This window comes from Motacilla alba, chromosome 3 (assembly GCF_015832195.1).
Source record: "Motacilla alba alba isolate MOTALB_02 chromosome 3, Motacilla_alba_V1.0_pri, whole genome shotgun sequence".
Taxonomy (NCBI): Eukaryota; Metazoa; Chordata; class Aves; order Passeriformes; family Motacillidae; genus Motacilla; species Motacilla alba.
The window spans coordinates 28910970-28926437 of record NC_052018.1 but is presented as its reverse complement, the minus strand read 5'-3'; the positions used below and the strand labels follow the sequence as shown (position 1 = coordinate 28926437).

Genomic DNA, 15468 nt, shown 5'->3' with positions numbered 1-15468 from the left:
ACAGTCCACTGTACAGGCAAAGTAAGTAAGGAAAGATAGACTGATGATAGCTACATGATAGACAAAGAGATAGACCAAGAGACAAACAGGTGGTTTTGTAAATTTAGCATTGCTTTTCTCTTGCATTTGCAACAAAGCAGAGGCAATATACAAGTGGTGTTTGTTATCTAATTTAAGATCAGTATATGTTCTCCAACATAAATTACATTCAGAGCATGTAGAACCTGATGTCAGATAAATACACATTGCAGTATACAGAGCATGCTTTGCTGTATAATAAAATAAATAAAATAAAGAAATGGATTTTTAATATTTTTAATTGTACTTCTTGAGGGGGTGGTGGTAAATATTTTTTCATGCTTTATTCCTCAAAAATTTTGATCTCTGCGTGTACATGGAATGAAGAAGTATGTGTGTATGCGCACACACAACTTGTGTACCTAAAACATCAGATATTTGACAGTCCACTGACAAGAAAAAGAGGGAGACAGGGGAAGAATGGGCTGAAGATGCGATGTGCATAGAAAGAGAAATAGAAATATCAACTTTCTCCTGTACATGCTTCAACTTTTACAGTATAAACTGTTTAAAAAGAGATTAGACTGCTTCCTGAATGCTGCTGACTCTTGCTCTCTTTTAAGAATTTCTCTACTAGCTGCTATATTGCTATATAGGGCACTATATTGGCTAAATGCAATTGGAAGTTGTGCAACTGAAAGAATTCTTTTTTGTTTAAAGCATTTTTGTTTGTGTTATTATCTCATACTTTCTATATTTACCTTTTATGCTATTCTGATCTATTAAATCCATAGCTTATTTTTGTGAATAACCATTAAAGCTGAGCAAGTATCAAAGAAGTACACACTGACATTTGAAAAAGATATTTAATAGCTCTATATTTCAGTCAAAATAGCAATTGTGAGTAAGTATAAGCCTAAAGGATTTGCTTTTAAGTCTGGTCAAAATAATGTACTCTTTACAGGCTAAGCATACAAATATATCAGATTCATTATAAGCAGTGATCTTATTTTTCTAGTTCTCTATTGCTCTACATGTCAGTATATGCAATCCCTTAATTACTGCCATTCATGTTGATGGAATGACTCCTGGATTTGTGTCAATACCTGCAGTGCAATTCTAGTTCTATTTTCCAAATCCATTTTTAAGCCTGGGCCATCTAAGGATCTATTAGTAAACTTGACAGCAGGATCATATTCATGTTAAGTCATGAACTGACAGTCACATGATGCATTTTGATGCATGTTTTTGTGGCATGCAGAGATATTTTGCTTTGCTTCCACAGCCATGGGTAGATAGAACAGAAAAGACAACCACTAGAAATCGTGTCATTAGGATAACATGTAGCATCAAGAATTATAACTATAGCCTGTGAAATTTAGAATTATATTATATACTCCATTACTTTGAATAATAGCACAATTGCAGAATGTTATCCCCAGCCCATGCACTTGAATGTATATGTATATTACATTTTGTTAACTAGCTATACAGGAAATTTCTCTTACTCAACATTATCAGAGAAGATGATGATAACATTAAAAAACCATCACAACTACACCATGCTTTCAGCTAAAAATCTATTTAGCCATAATCTAGCAGCTATTCAACACAACACTTTTGGCTTTTCTGTGAAATTGCTTTGCTTGGAGCTCTTCATCTAGCACATTACCTTCCATTTAAATTCGCTTAAATCCTGATAGACATTTGTATTATTCTCATTAAGATCTGGCCACCCTGCATAGCTTAAGCTTAATAAAAGATCTATTCAAATGGATAAATTGTACAAATATTGTCCCTGCAATCTTTAAATAATTTAGAATTTAAACTGATAAACCCACAAACTTTTTTTTATCCTTGTTTCTGGTCATTTCAGTTTTATGGCTAATTCAATTCATATCAGATATATTCCTTTAATCAAAGGCCACTTTACCAAATGCAACATTTCCCTCAAATGTTTCAGTTATAAAGGAATTAAACCAGTCTAGCTCACGGGAGAGAATGGTAAGTTGAATTGCACCCTCACTAAGTAGAACTGGGTTGAATTAACTACAGTAAAAATATAGTATATGTTAAAACCCCTCCATATATAATCTGTCATAAATTATAAGATAAATATGAGTTGATATATATATGTATGTTATGTTTTCTCTGTGCTGAGACAGAGTGCATGATGAAGTAGTCTTGTTTAATGACTTGATGCTCTTTTGGTCTGTTTATCTGGTATATACTGAAAAACTGCTTATACCAGATGACATTTTAAGTACCACAGGAAAAAAAAATGGAATGGAAGCATGGATAACTAAGGGAGAATCAACAAAAAGATTTCAAGAAAATAGTATATTTTATCGTAGATTTTGTAACATGACGCAAGTGAATAGCTACTACCTTACTGAGATTTCAATGTGTTTTTATAAATATTGGGATGCTTCAAAGCCTGAAAATCTTAAATCTGTCTTTTTTATCCACTCTACACTGAATATCTTGTCTAGATTCAAATTCTGAAAACATGACTCACAAAAACAACTCTATATTTTAATGACAATGGCCTCTGGAAATAAACCATACAGAAATGTTTTGATTTTTGGTTTGTTTTTATTTTTTTTTATTTTTGAAAGGGCTATTTTTTACCAAATAAGCCTTTAAAAATTTTTAGATTGAATACTGACCAGAATTTGTCAGTGAGGACATACACATTGATTGACGTCATGAACAGGCACGTGAAGGTCTTTGCTTCCCTCTAGTGACTGGTCCAGGAAGAGATTTAACTGAATCTGCTCATCTTACTCAACTTTGGCTCAGAGATTCAGCAAAAGATTAATTATGTGTAAAGACACCTGAGAGGTCAACGAGATGCTGATACAGCATTAGAACATGTATATTTGTGATAGTGATTGATAATGTAGGGCAGATTTACACTGGACACGTGTTTGACTGGTTTTTATGTAGTTTTACAGTTTTATCAGGCAAAGATACGTTTTCAATGTTGACAATTCAAGAACAACGGATAGAGATGGAAGATGACCTCTAGGATGACTTTTAAAACATAATTTAAAATATTTATTTAAGGTCATTTTGCCAAAAAATGCTTGTAGACAGACCGGACTTCAAAGAATTACATGATGTTTGATTTATCAGAGGGAATACTTACTAATTCAGGAGAATGAGATATACACATTTTCAAGTAAAGACAAGCAAACCCACACTCTGCAAGTGCTAAAAATTACATTGTATTATATTGCATTATATTCTCTTTATCATATTACTAAAACTAGCTATAGTTACATCAGTTGTAGTTTTATTTTGGGGTTTTTCTCTGTACTGACTGCAAATAAATTTTAAAGTAACAAATAATATGACTTACTTATGAGCAATTTTATGCACATGACTTGTACTTCTATTTTGAAAGGAATAGGGGCACAGCTCTTCTCACATGGACAAGCAAATATTCCCCAGACTATTCAAGTTTAGTGGCATAAGCAGGTTTTGTTTTTATTTAAGGATGGTGTAATACAAGGACCTTTAGTGCTTTTGCATTACTTCTGTTGGATAAACAGAGCTAAATTCTAAAATTCTCCAAAACAGACAAAAGTAATGAGATCATCAGAATGAATGAGAAAAAAAAAAAAAGAGAACTATCATTAAAAAATTATTTAAACATCAGAGATCTGCTTCATGGCAGAAGAATGATATTGTCTTTGAGAACAGGCAGGGAACTTCGTCACACAGGTCTCAGGAATTTGGAACTCTAAATCTACCATGAGTGAACTTGGATGAACAGCTTTGCTTTCATCATGCTCTAGTTTCCCCCAGATGTGAATCAGGAAGGATGGCCTGAACCTCTGTGTTAAATTGCTTTTAAATTTGCAGGTGTAAAAACCTTTAAGAGGTACATGACATAAATGAGAAAGGTTGCTAAACTTTTGCAGTTGCAATTGTGCTATTTTTTGCTTTTGGAAGCTGTGCTATTTGGTACACACTGTTTTCTCCTACAAGTCAGCCCAAAGCCAACACCATGGTGGATCAACAGATCCCATTTTTTGCATTTCTTGGCGAAGTTTTATTAGGAAAAAAACAACTGCATTTTATTTGACTTAGTAAGATACATGAATTTTTCTGGAAATCTAGATAAAAAAACAAATTATGACTGATTTACTTTCTGTAGTGAAGTTTATTTAAACTGCTCAATTATCTTTTGTCCTCATTATACACTAAAAATCTGTCAAAAGTCCAATTATAATTTCTAAATTTGATTATGAAGATACAATCACTGGTTCTTTTTAGTTACAGTCCAGAATTTAAATTGCCTGATATTACAAGAAACCATTATTTTTAGTTTGTGAAAAATCTACATTTACATAACCGCAATAAATAGCAATTGAATTCTCAGCAAATGGAGTTGATTAATCACCCAGAAAAAATTAAAAAGTGAACTTATTAGCAGGAATTAATTTGATTTCTTTTTTTTTGTCATAAGTCTCAGCACACCATGTAAGCTCTGTTCATGGCCGTGTAGGTGTTAGTGAAGAGCAGTGTTATAAAAAAAGTACTAAATTATAAATTCCTCCCATATATACTGATTCATTTTGTGTGACTTAAGCAAAGAAAATGTTGGTCTGATTCTTTTTCAACATAAAGAAACTCCATTTATATTGTACAATATATCAGAATTAATTTTCCACATTACAGTATAATCAGCAGTTTGTGAATTTAAAAAAAAAAATAAATTTAGGTCTTGCTTGCATGGTTCTCCACTTGATCTGGTCTGATTCAAATCAGTCAAAGCCTTTTTGTTGTCTGCAAAGGAGTTTGGATCAGTTTTCTCATACTGTTTTAATGAAAAAGAACATGATCCTGTGAAGTCTTCCAAGTCTTTATGCTGGACTGTCAGGAATACAATGTGTAGTGTGCTGCTACACAGGTTCCAGTATGGAAAGTTCTTCATAAAAATAGGCATTCCAGGAGGCATTTATCTTTTAACTTCATTAATGAATGTAAGCATAGAAACTAACACAGAAAGAGAATTTTCTGCCTTGAAAAATATGCAAGGAGTAAAGTCTGACTGTGAAGCTGGACCAACAAGACTGACTGCAGTCAGTGGAAGAAGCAAAGCTTTATCTGGCATGCACCGCCAAACTACATTTCCTGTCATTCAGCTTCCTCAATATCTTTCTGGGGACAAAAGCAATATGACTGTGAAGTAACATAAAGTAAGGAGAGGTTACTACTAATATTTTCAGAAGAAAATTCAGACTTAGGATATTCTGATGATTTGATGATTAGTTTGACACATTTTGAAAAAAGTTATTAAGAGTTGTCTTGAACATATTTTCACAGGTTTGAAGGATTGGACAAAAAAACCAAAACCAAAAAGAAACAAACAAACAAAAAACCCAAAAAAGCCTAAACCTTTAGTGGTCCATTGTGCTAGTTTTAAAAATCAAAGTGGAGAGGAGAGAGACATAGCAGATTGGTGCTCCCTGTAAATTTTACCACCAGGCAACAAAATGCATAAGTTGTTTGTTGGTGTGCACACAAGTTTATATTGAAAAGCTGAGTTGTAGAAAATTAGCTGATAGACTCTCATTTATTGGTATTGAAGAATTCCTTTAATGGACTATTTCTCCAGACTTGTATCCAGGGACAATGGGAGAAAAATAATTAAAAGCTTTAGGGGATAATAAAAAAAAAAAAAAAAAAAAAAGTAATTGTAAACTTTTTTTAACCCTCTTTAATGGAGGATACTAAAAAATGTTCAGAGTGTAATCAAAAAGTTATATAAAAGTATGCATTTTGTCCTTTTGCATATATGGCTATTCATATTTTCATACAGCTTAAGGGTAGAAAATGTAAGCCCCTGCCCAGGGAAACTTGCATAGCAATATGGGAAAAAAAAAATAGAACAGATGTACCACTTGTCTTAATCTGAAACTGAACCAGGTCAAAATTCGTGCAATATTAAAAATTTCAGCTAATTGCATTGTACTTCTTCCAGCTGTATAGTCAGCAGGCACCAACTATTATCAGTACACATATGGTCAAATAAAATGCTGTCATACTGCTATAACTCCCTTCTGCAGCAACTGGCAGAGAGAGCTTCAGAATACTAAAGCCCTTTCCTTACCCAGTGCTGTGAGATGTTGTGTTCCACTGCATACAGATGTGGAGCACATCAGCAACAACTGACTGTCCTGTGGAGAGCACATGTGCTTACATTATGTCCAACACATTTCTAAAAGAACAAACACCAGCTGTACTATTTTGCTAATCAGTTGGTGACTCTAGAAACTGCCATGTGAGATATCATTTCCTCTCTGTGGCCTAATACACCTACCCCACCTTCCATGCCCTCCCTGCAGTGGTGTTAGCTGAGGGCTGCATGTGAGGGCGCTACTTCCCACATTCAGTACTGTGGCACCTTTCCAGCCTCCCACTGTGTTTTGAATTCTGCACCTGGTTCAAGATTCCAGGGGCTGGGTCCTCTAAGACAAAGAACTGATTTTTTCAGGCCAACCTTTCATAGGTGCTAGAGATCCATTGTGCTCCTTTTGACTGGGATAGAATTGATTGTCTTCACAGTGGCTACTAGGGAGTTTTGTTTTGGAATTGTGCTGAACACAGGGCTGATAATATAGAGATGTGTTTGTTACTGCTGAACAGGGCTTACACAGAGCCAAGGCCTTTTCTGCTTTTCATGCTGCCATGCTGGTGAGGAGGCTGGGAGTTTTTGGGAGGCTGGGAGGAGACACAGCCAGGACAGATGACCCAACTGTTGGCTGAGACTGTTTTTGCTGTCTCCCTATCCTTTCTTGTTTTCCTTTCCAGAAAGCTAGGAAGGACAAAAGAAAAGCTTTCAAGTTTTGTTTCATCTTAAACTCTTTAAAATCACTTCTGTAGGATAGGAAAGTCAGTGCTAGTACCTGACCAACTATTTTTCCTTCTCTTTGTGGACTGAGACTCTCGAACTAATGTATCACAGTTTCTGACAGCGGGGATTTTTTGCTCATGCTAGATAATGCAAAGAGAAAAGACACAACTCTTTCTGATTTTTGGGTTTGTTGGTTTAAGGAACTGAATTGTTTCTCCTTAGAATGTTAAGTAAAAATATTCCAAGAATTTTCCTATGAACTAGATGGAGAAGCATTCAGAATCCTGAGATTTTACTGAAGGCAACATCTGAATACATTTTCTGAAATGAGTAGGAGAAGTTATCACTCATTTCTGAGGGGGAAAAATCACCACTTACACACAACTGATGCTACCAGCTTTGTGTAGGGAACCTGGAAGTATCAAAGGAAGCACCAGAAATCATAAAAAAGCCTGGTTTCAATCACCACAGAGAGATGTGCTCTATATTTTGGGATAATAAACTAAAATAAAATGTTGGATTGGATTGAGTTTAATACATGACATATTACTTTGTTCTTTAGTTCCACTGTCCCAATATTGTACACACATTTGACTAGATGCCTACGGAAGGGGCACAAGTCTGCCAGCTTGATAAATGGGAAGCCTTATAAAACACAATCAAAGGGAAGAATCACCAAATTTCACAGAAAGACTGCATGAAAACTACTTTTACCAAAGTTAGGATGACAAAATTGTCACAGATACCAACAACAGTAGAATAATGATGATCTGGTGTGATTAAACATCTCAGAGATCCAGAACTTTCTTCTGGAAAGCCAGATAACTGTAATCATTATTCAATCTCCTGAAAAGCATGTCCAAAATCTAGGTAGCTAAAGCTTTCCTTACTGCTGGAGAAGAATTAAACTGACAAGATCAGTGGAGGGAGTATCATTTACCAAATGTGAATTTCCAATGCAGATAAAGGTGTGGGAGAAGTGGCTAAAAAGGTGGAAAAACCCATTAGAGGTTGCTGCTGGCTGGATATCAATGATAAAAGCAAACACAGTTTTCATCTGAAAACCACTTAATTTAAAACACCTGACTCATGACAGGCTATTGATTAGTTAAGCACCCTCAACTGAAGCAGACTACTTTTTGTTGGGTTTATTCCAAAATGCTTGCCAAGTCCTGGTTATGCAAAAATTATCCCGTTTGGAAGGACATGAGTACATCACAGCTCTGTAGGATTTGCAATGTGAATTAGGCTATTAATCCATCAAATCCAGTTGCCTGCTGGTGAAGATAACTAACTCCTGAGACTTAGAAAAAGTAGAAAAATAAAAGAAAATGAAGCCACCAAGAACTCAACATAATCATGAGCACCTAACTAATTGTATAGTCCTCTGCATATTTATTTGTTTAGATTTATAAATGATAAAAACTGACTCAGCATTATAGAGCTTTCATAACTTAAAATTCACAATGTCAAAGTAAAAATTCTGAAATATTCCTTACCAAATACAAATACAAGTAAAATGGTCCAAAATAAAAAAGAAACAAAATACTAAAAGCTACATAAATAAATTTTGAATAAGCTAACAGAAGAGATATTCTCCAAAGGGATGGATGAAAAAAAGTAGAAGTCTGCTCTTGCACATTCTGATAAGAGATAATGTCACACTCTCAAAAAATATCACACATACATTTTCAAAACAAGCGACTCTGGTGTCCATGCAGACCTTGCTGCATCACATCTTATTGGGAATACTTTAGGGCTCATATCACTTAAAAATGGACAAATCTCCAAGAACACCCCCAGTCTCCATATTTTCTAACATATTCAATAGCTAATATTAAATAATATGCCTAGAAATTATATCCTTCAGAACACAAAAGCAGGTTTCTCCCTCAAAATCTCAGACTATTTTATGTAAGCTTTATGTAAATTTTAGATGTTTCACAAGTTTACTTTTCATTCTAGATTCCAAATCATATTGAAAGCAGTACATACATGTAGCAATGAACTTCTCCATAAAAAATACTAAGAGAAATGCAAAAAGTGGCAAGCACAAAATGCATTTGTTTGCAACTACTTTACACATTCCTCCCAAATACCTGAATAAAATATTTTAATCCCATTGTTAAATATGCAGCATGGTATTTTTTTTTTTTAATCAGTCTAATTACATTCAAATGTGCCTTTGATATTCTGGACTGGAACAGTGAAATCAGAGCATGTGCTCTAAATACACTGTACTGAATGTAACTCATATAAAAAAAATTATAAACAACATTATCACTCCTGTATAAGCAAAATACTGTGAAGAGAATACAAAGAATATAGTCCAATCTTTTGCTTTTTATGTGCACCTAATAATGCATAATAAGAAGTATGTACTTCATCCACAGACTTAAAGGAAATTGAATACTATGATATTACTGGCAAATAAGGATATTATGACTCTTTGCAGAGGCACAGACCATGGTACTACTTGTATTTGGAAGGATTTCTAGCATCATGTCCAAAGTTTCACATCTCTGTACTATAATGTTGTTTCCCAGCCATCAGTGTGCTGATGTAAATCCAAGCTCAAGTATAAAAACACTCACAAAATCACAAAAATCACAAAAATCACTCAATTCTAACACTATTGATAAGTCTGCATTATAACACATATATAATATACCTGGATAAAAAGTACATCATCTTTAAAAAACAATAATGTGGCAACCATATAGGGATCCTTCTTGAAACACTTAATCTGCATTGATGCAAAGTTCACCTTGACCTTAATGGGAATTTTACTGTGAAAGATTAATGCAGCAAATTACAACTGCACTTGGGATCAATTTTAAACCACAACTGGATTTTACCAGTTTGCTTTCTTAGAGAAACAGGGTTTTTTTGCTATAGAAGGGGAACACTAAAAAATGTAGAAGACTAATAGTAAGATTTCACTGCTTAGTATACAGCTATTATTTTAATAAACTTAAATGAAAATTTGAACCAACTAAAATGAAGATTGCTGTGGGGATCACACTTGAAAATTGTATTTCTCCCTGCAGTAACAGAACTGGGAGTCTTCCTTAGTTATTTGTCTCATCGTTTATCCAGTTGCCTGTTGCCCAGCAACTACCATGAAGGAACTACAGTCCTTAGTCATTCTAATTTTAACCTTGAAAAAGCAAATTAAAATTACTATGTGAGTAGTCTCTTTCTGGTGAGATATTGCAATATTTCAGTTTTTATATCTGCATAAAGGAAACCAAGTGACTGGAGAATTCAGTACTTCCAGTCTGTCAAAGGTTCACTTTCTCTGCCCTTGTATCAACCCGGTTACTGACCAACTATTTAAATATTGTTAGATCCTTTGTAATATTTAAACTATAGAAATAGAAGCAAAAATATGTCACTTACATTCTTGAATCATCCCACAGCACACAGTAGGGATTCAATGTGCCCTAAGAAGAAAACAAACAGATATATTAGTTACCCATATGCAAAAATATTTGTCGTGCTTGACCTAAAAATTTGTTTGGGTCTCCTCCTACAAGATCATCCTCATAATATGATGAATTGATGCCACTGAAATGGCAAAAGCTTAAGGTTAATTCTTATAGGATATTTTGAAGGCACTTGAACCTCAGAATAGAATATGTGTGTATTCTCTACTTAGATAAGGAAAGTATAAGTTGTCTATTTGGTACATCCCAGTGGAAGTAAAATATGAGATAATAGTTAATCTGTTAGAAGACTTGACTGAACATTTCTGGTGTTTTTAGAGGAAGAACTTTAGATCCCTTAGGAACATGGATGTCGGAATCAGTATGGCTTTAAAAACTTTAAATATATGTTGGGCAAAATGTCTTGAGGTTGGGATTTCAGATTCCCAGGCCCCACATTCATTGTGCAAAGGTTTTGTCAATTAGGTCCTCAATCAGCAGAGGTTTTGCTCAAAATACAGGGTTTTATTGTTTGTGGTTGAGCTTTACAATACCGGCTCCCATCTCTTCAAAGTCCGTGGAAAATTTCTGATTTGATTAAGAACAGAATGGGAATCTAGTTTTTATTACAAATCACTGAACAATGGAGAATTTTTTGGAAAATTGAAAAATCTGTAAAATTATTCATGTTTATTTTGTTGCCTAGGAAGTGTAGACACAAAACTAAATCTCCCTCAGATTGACCTAGAAGTACTCAAAACAGCTGCACTATATTTCTGTTCACCATAGGCTTTAGATGTTCCCAGGAGTCAGAACTACATAAAGAATTATATAAAATATAGAATAAAAATATGTTTTTAAAAAAAATCATAGCAATTTGAAGAAACAGGTGGAGTTCACTTTTTTTGGATGTCAATGCTAGTGAACAGTGTAGATGCAGTAGATATAAAGGTACTTTCATATAAACAAAGCACACCTTAATATTTTATTCCCAAATATGATTTATTTTTAGAAAAGCATGGCAACCTGTAAAGTAAAAATCTATTAAATATTGAAATTATTCCATCTACCTCTTTGTCAAAGACAAAAAAGATCCCTCTAGAGATGCTTGTGAGAGAGGCATTTAGGGAATTTTTGAACCTCTTCTTCAGTATTTTGCTGACTGCACTGAATTTTATGAGTAGAATATAAATATTTAAAACCAACATATACTTATGGCACTTTATATTTACATAGCACTGTACAAACATAAATAAAGGATGCTCCATCCCCTGAAGTATTTATAATATAAAGAAGAGGAGGGGGAAGAGGGCACAGGACAAAGCAGTGGATAATAGGGCAATTGAGATTCGGAGACCAGGTCCTGCACCACTTGCCAGGAGCCTTCAGATACATTGATGGACTAAGAGATAGAAGGGTAAGAATTAGGAACAAAAGAATATCAGAGCAGAATTAAATTTTCTTTAAAATGTAATTTTATTAAGAGTATTGATTTGTATAGTAAGTCTAGGTGAAGAAGTTTTACTTAAAATCTATAATTATATTAAAAACATACTTCTATAGACACATCATAGTAAGGCTCTGTATCTCTCAGATCTAAGACTTGTCTTTCCCAGCAATGGACATGATACAGTCCATGCTTGCTATTCCCACAATGCAAATAGGATGAATACAGAAACACTTTCAGCAAAAAATGTCCATTATAAAGAAATCTACAAAATAGAGGAGAATAAAAACCTTTGCAGAAAACTGAAACACGATAAAATTGCTGTCAAATCACACACTTTGCTCTTTTTGAAATGTATTCAAATAAAAAGGAAGAGTTTGTTTGGCCATTGCAGTCACTAACGAGAGATTAGGCAGAAACATGGGAAGCAGGATAAATATCACTCCTGTTCCACAAGGAAGTCTTGTGGGAAGGTTTGTTCCACCAGAAGTGGCAGGTTGCAAGGGCACAGCACCCTTTCAGAACTTCTTCCTCTTTTGATACTTGATCAAATACCCTTCAAGCACTGCAGGGACCACAAAGAGCTTGTTTCTGTATTTGCTTCTTTGCCTTTAATCTGTTGCTCCCTTTTTCACAGCCTTTCTGGGGTACCTCTTGGCAATGTTGCACTGCTGTTGTAGAGCTGCCCCCAACAGCCATGGCTGTCTGTGAGGGCAGTGCTCTTACCAGCTAATTCCTCAGCTGCAGCTAACGAAGCAGCTACTGTGTTCATTAGTGTTTTCAACAGCTGTATCATTGATTTATACACTACAGTGCATTATTTGGATATCTCAAAAACAGGCATATGTGTATGAGTGTGTATGTGTATGTATCTCTGTCTGGCACATAAAAGTGAACTTTTGAGATGTGATTGGTGACTTTGACAGCGATCCAGCACCGTGCCAACTGTGTTTTGTAGCCATGGTCTTCAGTCGCATTGAAAGCTTCATGCCCTGTGCTATTGCAGGCCCATTATTCCAGTGGCCCCAGAGTAAACTTCTGTGCTGTCAGAAAGTGAGAGTTCATATTCTCTCTAGAACATATAGGATTCTGTTTGAGTTATGCATTTTTTTAAAAGACTGCTTTGGTGTCCCTTTGATCTAACTACTGGAAAAATATGGTCATTTCCTCTACATGCTCACAGTTCATAATACCAAATACCACACTCTCTAAATTACAGATCACAGAATATTCTGAATTGAAAGGGGTCCACAAGAATCATCACCCCCAACTCTTAAGCGAATGGCCATATGGGGATTGAACCCACAACCTTGGTGGTATTTGTTTTTAGCACAATGCTCTAAGCAACTGAGCAATGATGCATTGAAACCCACATTCCACTCTGGTGAGCTCTCTGTTTTATTTGTATTTATCTACAAATCCAAATACCCGGCAATATATTTCAAACAGCACATGCAGTTATGGTTGGCACTTCCTCCAAAAGATAATCCTCCAGTTTTGTTAATAAACCAGATAAAAAATTAAGACATTATTATAAATTCTGAATACATTGTTATTTTAAGCCTGATTTTAATTAGCCATATTAACTCTTTTTAAATGATTTGCCCATCTTTTTTCATAACATCTTATCTACTTAATTTAGTCAGTAGAAAAGGAGGTGAAAGAACAAATGTGTGGATATACTTCTATGTACTAGTACGCATGCTCTATAAAATGCTTAAAATATCATCATTGAATCAATTTGCAAACAAACTGTTCAGAATAAATGAACAGCATTTGTAAGAACAAAGGTTTGGAAAGAACAAATCCAACACTGAGACATTAAAAAATCAGATAAAAGAGAATATATTTTATTTTCTCTTTAATAATTAATCTATTAAACTGACATAATATTTAATCTGTGAGCCATTAATATATAATGTTCCAATATTAAAGATATTTTACCAATGGTTTTATCTTGCTGTATGTACATAAAGCTCATTCTATGGAAATATACTATAATAGAATAAATTCTTACTTTCAGCAGAGAAAATTACAGCAAAGAATTAGATTTTGTCTAAAGGAATACTTAAATTTACAAATTATTATTTCTCTACATCTACAGCCTTATTTCTTTAAACCAAAGTTCTGTTATTCTGTTATGAAGGCTAAGTCTTGAACACAAGTGACAAAATGTTTAACGATATTAAAATGATAAAACTGATTTTGTATTGACAGATTTTCTGGAGCAATATATTGTCATTGTATCTACCAATCCAACTTGTATATTCAGATGGATTGAGATCCTACATAAATAAAGCATGTATGAAAATTTGATCCAAGCACTTGATGCCTCTCTGGATTATATTAGAAGACAAAAACTGAACAAAAAAAAGACTGAACTAAAAAAAGAGAAATGATCCGATATGTACTGGAAAGGTTATTATCATTTTGCTTTGTCAAGACTTGAGCTCATACAATATTAATTAATAATCTGTTACTGAAAGATTGCCAAAGCAAAGTGAGAATCAGTGTTTCTAATCTGATCTTTTGTAACAATGAAGTTTAATTTCCAAGTTTTTCAAACTTGGCAAAAACTTGCTCTGTAAATTAATCAAGGGGACTGATAAAAAAAGAGATAAAAAAGAAGGTGCTCTCTAAGAATTTTGTAGAATTTCACCTGCTGGGGTTAGCAGTTCAACCTTTTATTAGTTTATTCTTGCCAGTGTTGTGCTTGTTTTATTAGCTTGTGTTCGGTCTAGAAATATTTTCAATGCTGATACATTGCTTGCTAGTACTATTTTCTTATATAATTTTAAACCTTCTTTTCTTGCATGTGATCAAATTAATGAGATTTTTTTTGTTACCTGTTACTGCACATGCCATTGTACCTGTTACTTTTGCAAGCAGTCATTTCAGTTTCAAAATATAAATGTCATATTCTGCAACTTGTGTAATAGCTTCTCAATCCTTGTTAAAATAATTGATTCTAGCATTGAAAATTACCATAAACTCTTCCTAATAATGATCTTAGTAAAATCAAAACAAGTAGTCTATTCCAAAGGTGGTTGATTTTTTCCCTGATATATAGGATTAATTTGTGTTTCCTTCAGCAAATATTTTGTAAAATTTTTTTGTGAAATACCCGACAGAAACAAAAGTTATGCTAAAGATTGAGATTTTCTCCTAATATAGACAATGTAATTTAGGTTTGAAAGAAAATGAAATGAAACAGAAAATTATATTTACATGTCCTAAACCATCTTATAAATAAATTGAAACAGAGAACCATAAAACCCCAAATGGACACAATTCTTCATCAATACGCTTCTAATGTTGCTGAAAGGTAATGAGTCAGCTCAGCTTATGTTCTTCTCTTCCTTTTTCTCTGCCAAACTGTCATTAAGATGTTCTTTGCATTGGTATTTTTCTGGGAACAGAAGGGCAGGTCATAATGACCACTGATAGCAAAATAGTTTTTTCTAACCTTGAATAAAATGTTAATGAAAGATCTAGAGTTCAAAAAGATTTCTTCATACTTTTGACCAGACTCACTACTTCAATTTTGCTACTGAATGAAATATTTGGAAGTTCTCTAGGTGAATTGTACCCATATGACCACTTGAGTAACTGGTTTTAACTTAAAAATTACAGCTTAAAGATTCTTGCATACCAATACTTTTTTCAAAAGCTTGAGTAACTGTCTCTTCTGACTCTTTATGACTTTA

General features: G+C 34.0%; 1 protein-coding gene across 10 annotated transcripts in view; it reads right to left on the bottom strand.

Annotated features, from left to right (window-relative positions):
• ADGRB3 (adhesion G protein-coupled receptor B3) overlaps positions 1 to 15468 on the bottom strand; it is a 448620-nt gene that overhangs the window by 165179 nt on the left and 267973 nt on the right. For all 10 annotated transcript variants that reach the window (XM_038130254.1, XM_038130259.1, XM_038130260.1 and 7 more), the window contains one exon: positions 10289 to 10332. In XM_038130254.1, the coding sequence (XP_037986182.1) occupies positions 10289 to 10332 (44 nt within the window). The remainder of the gene's footprint in view (positions 1 to 10288; positions 10333 to 15468) is intronic.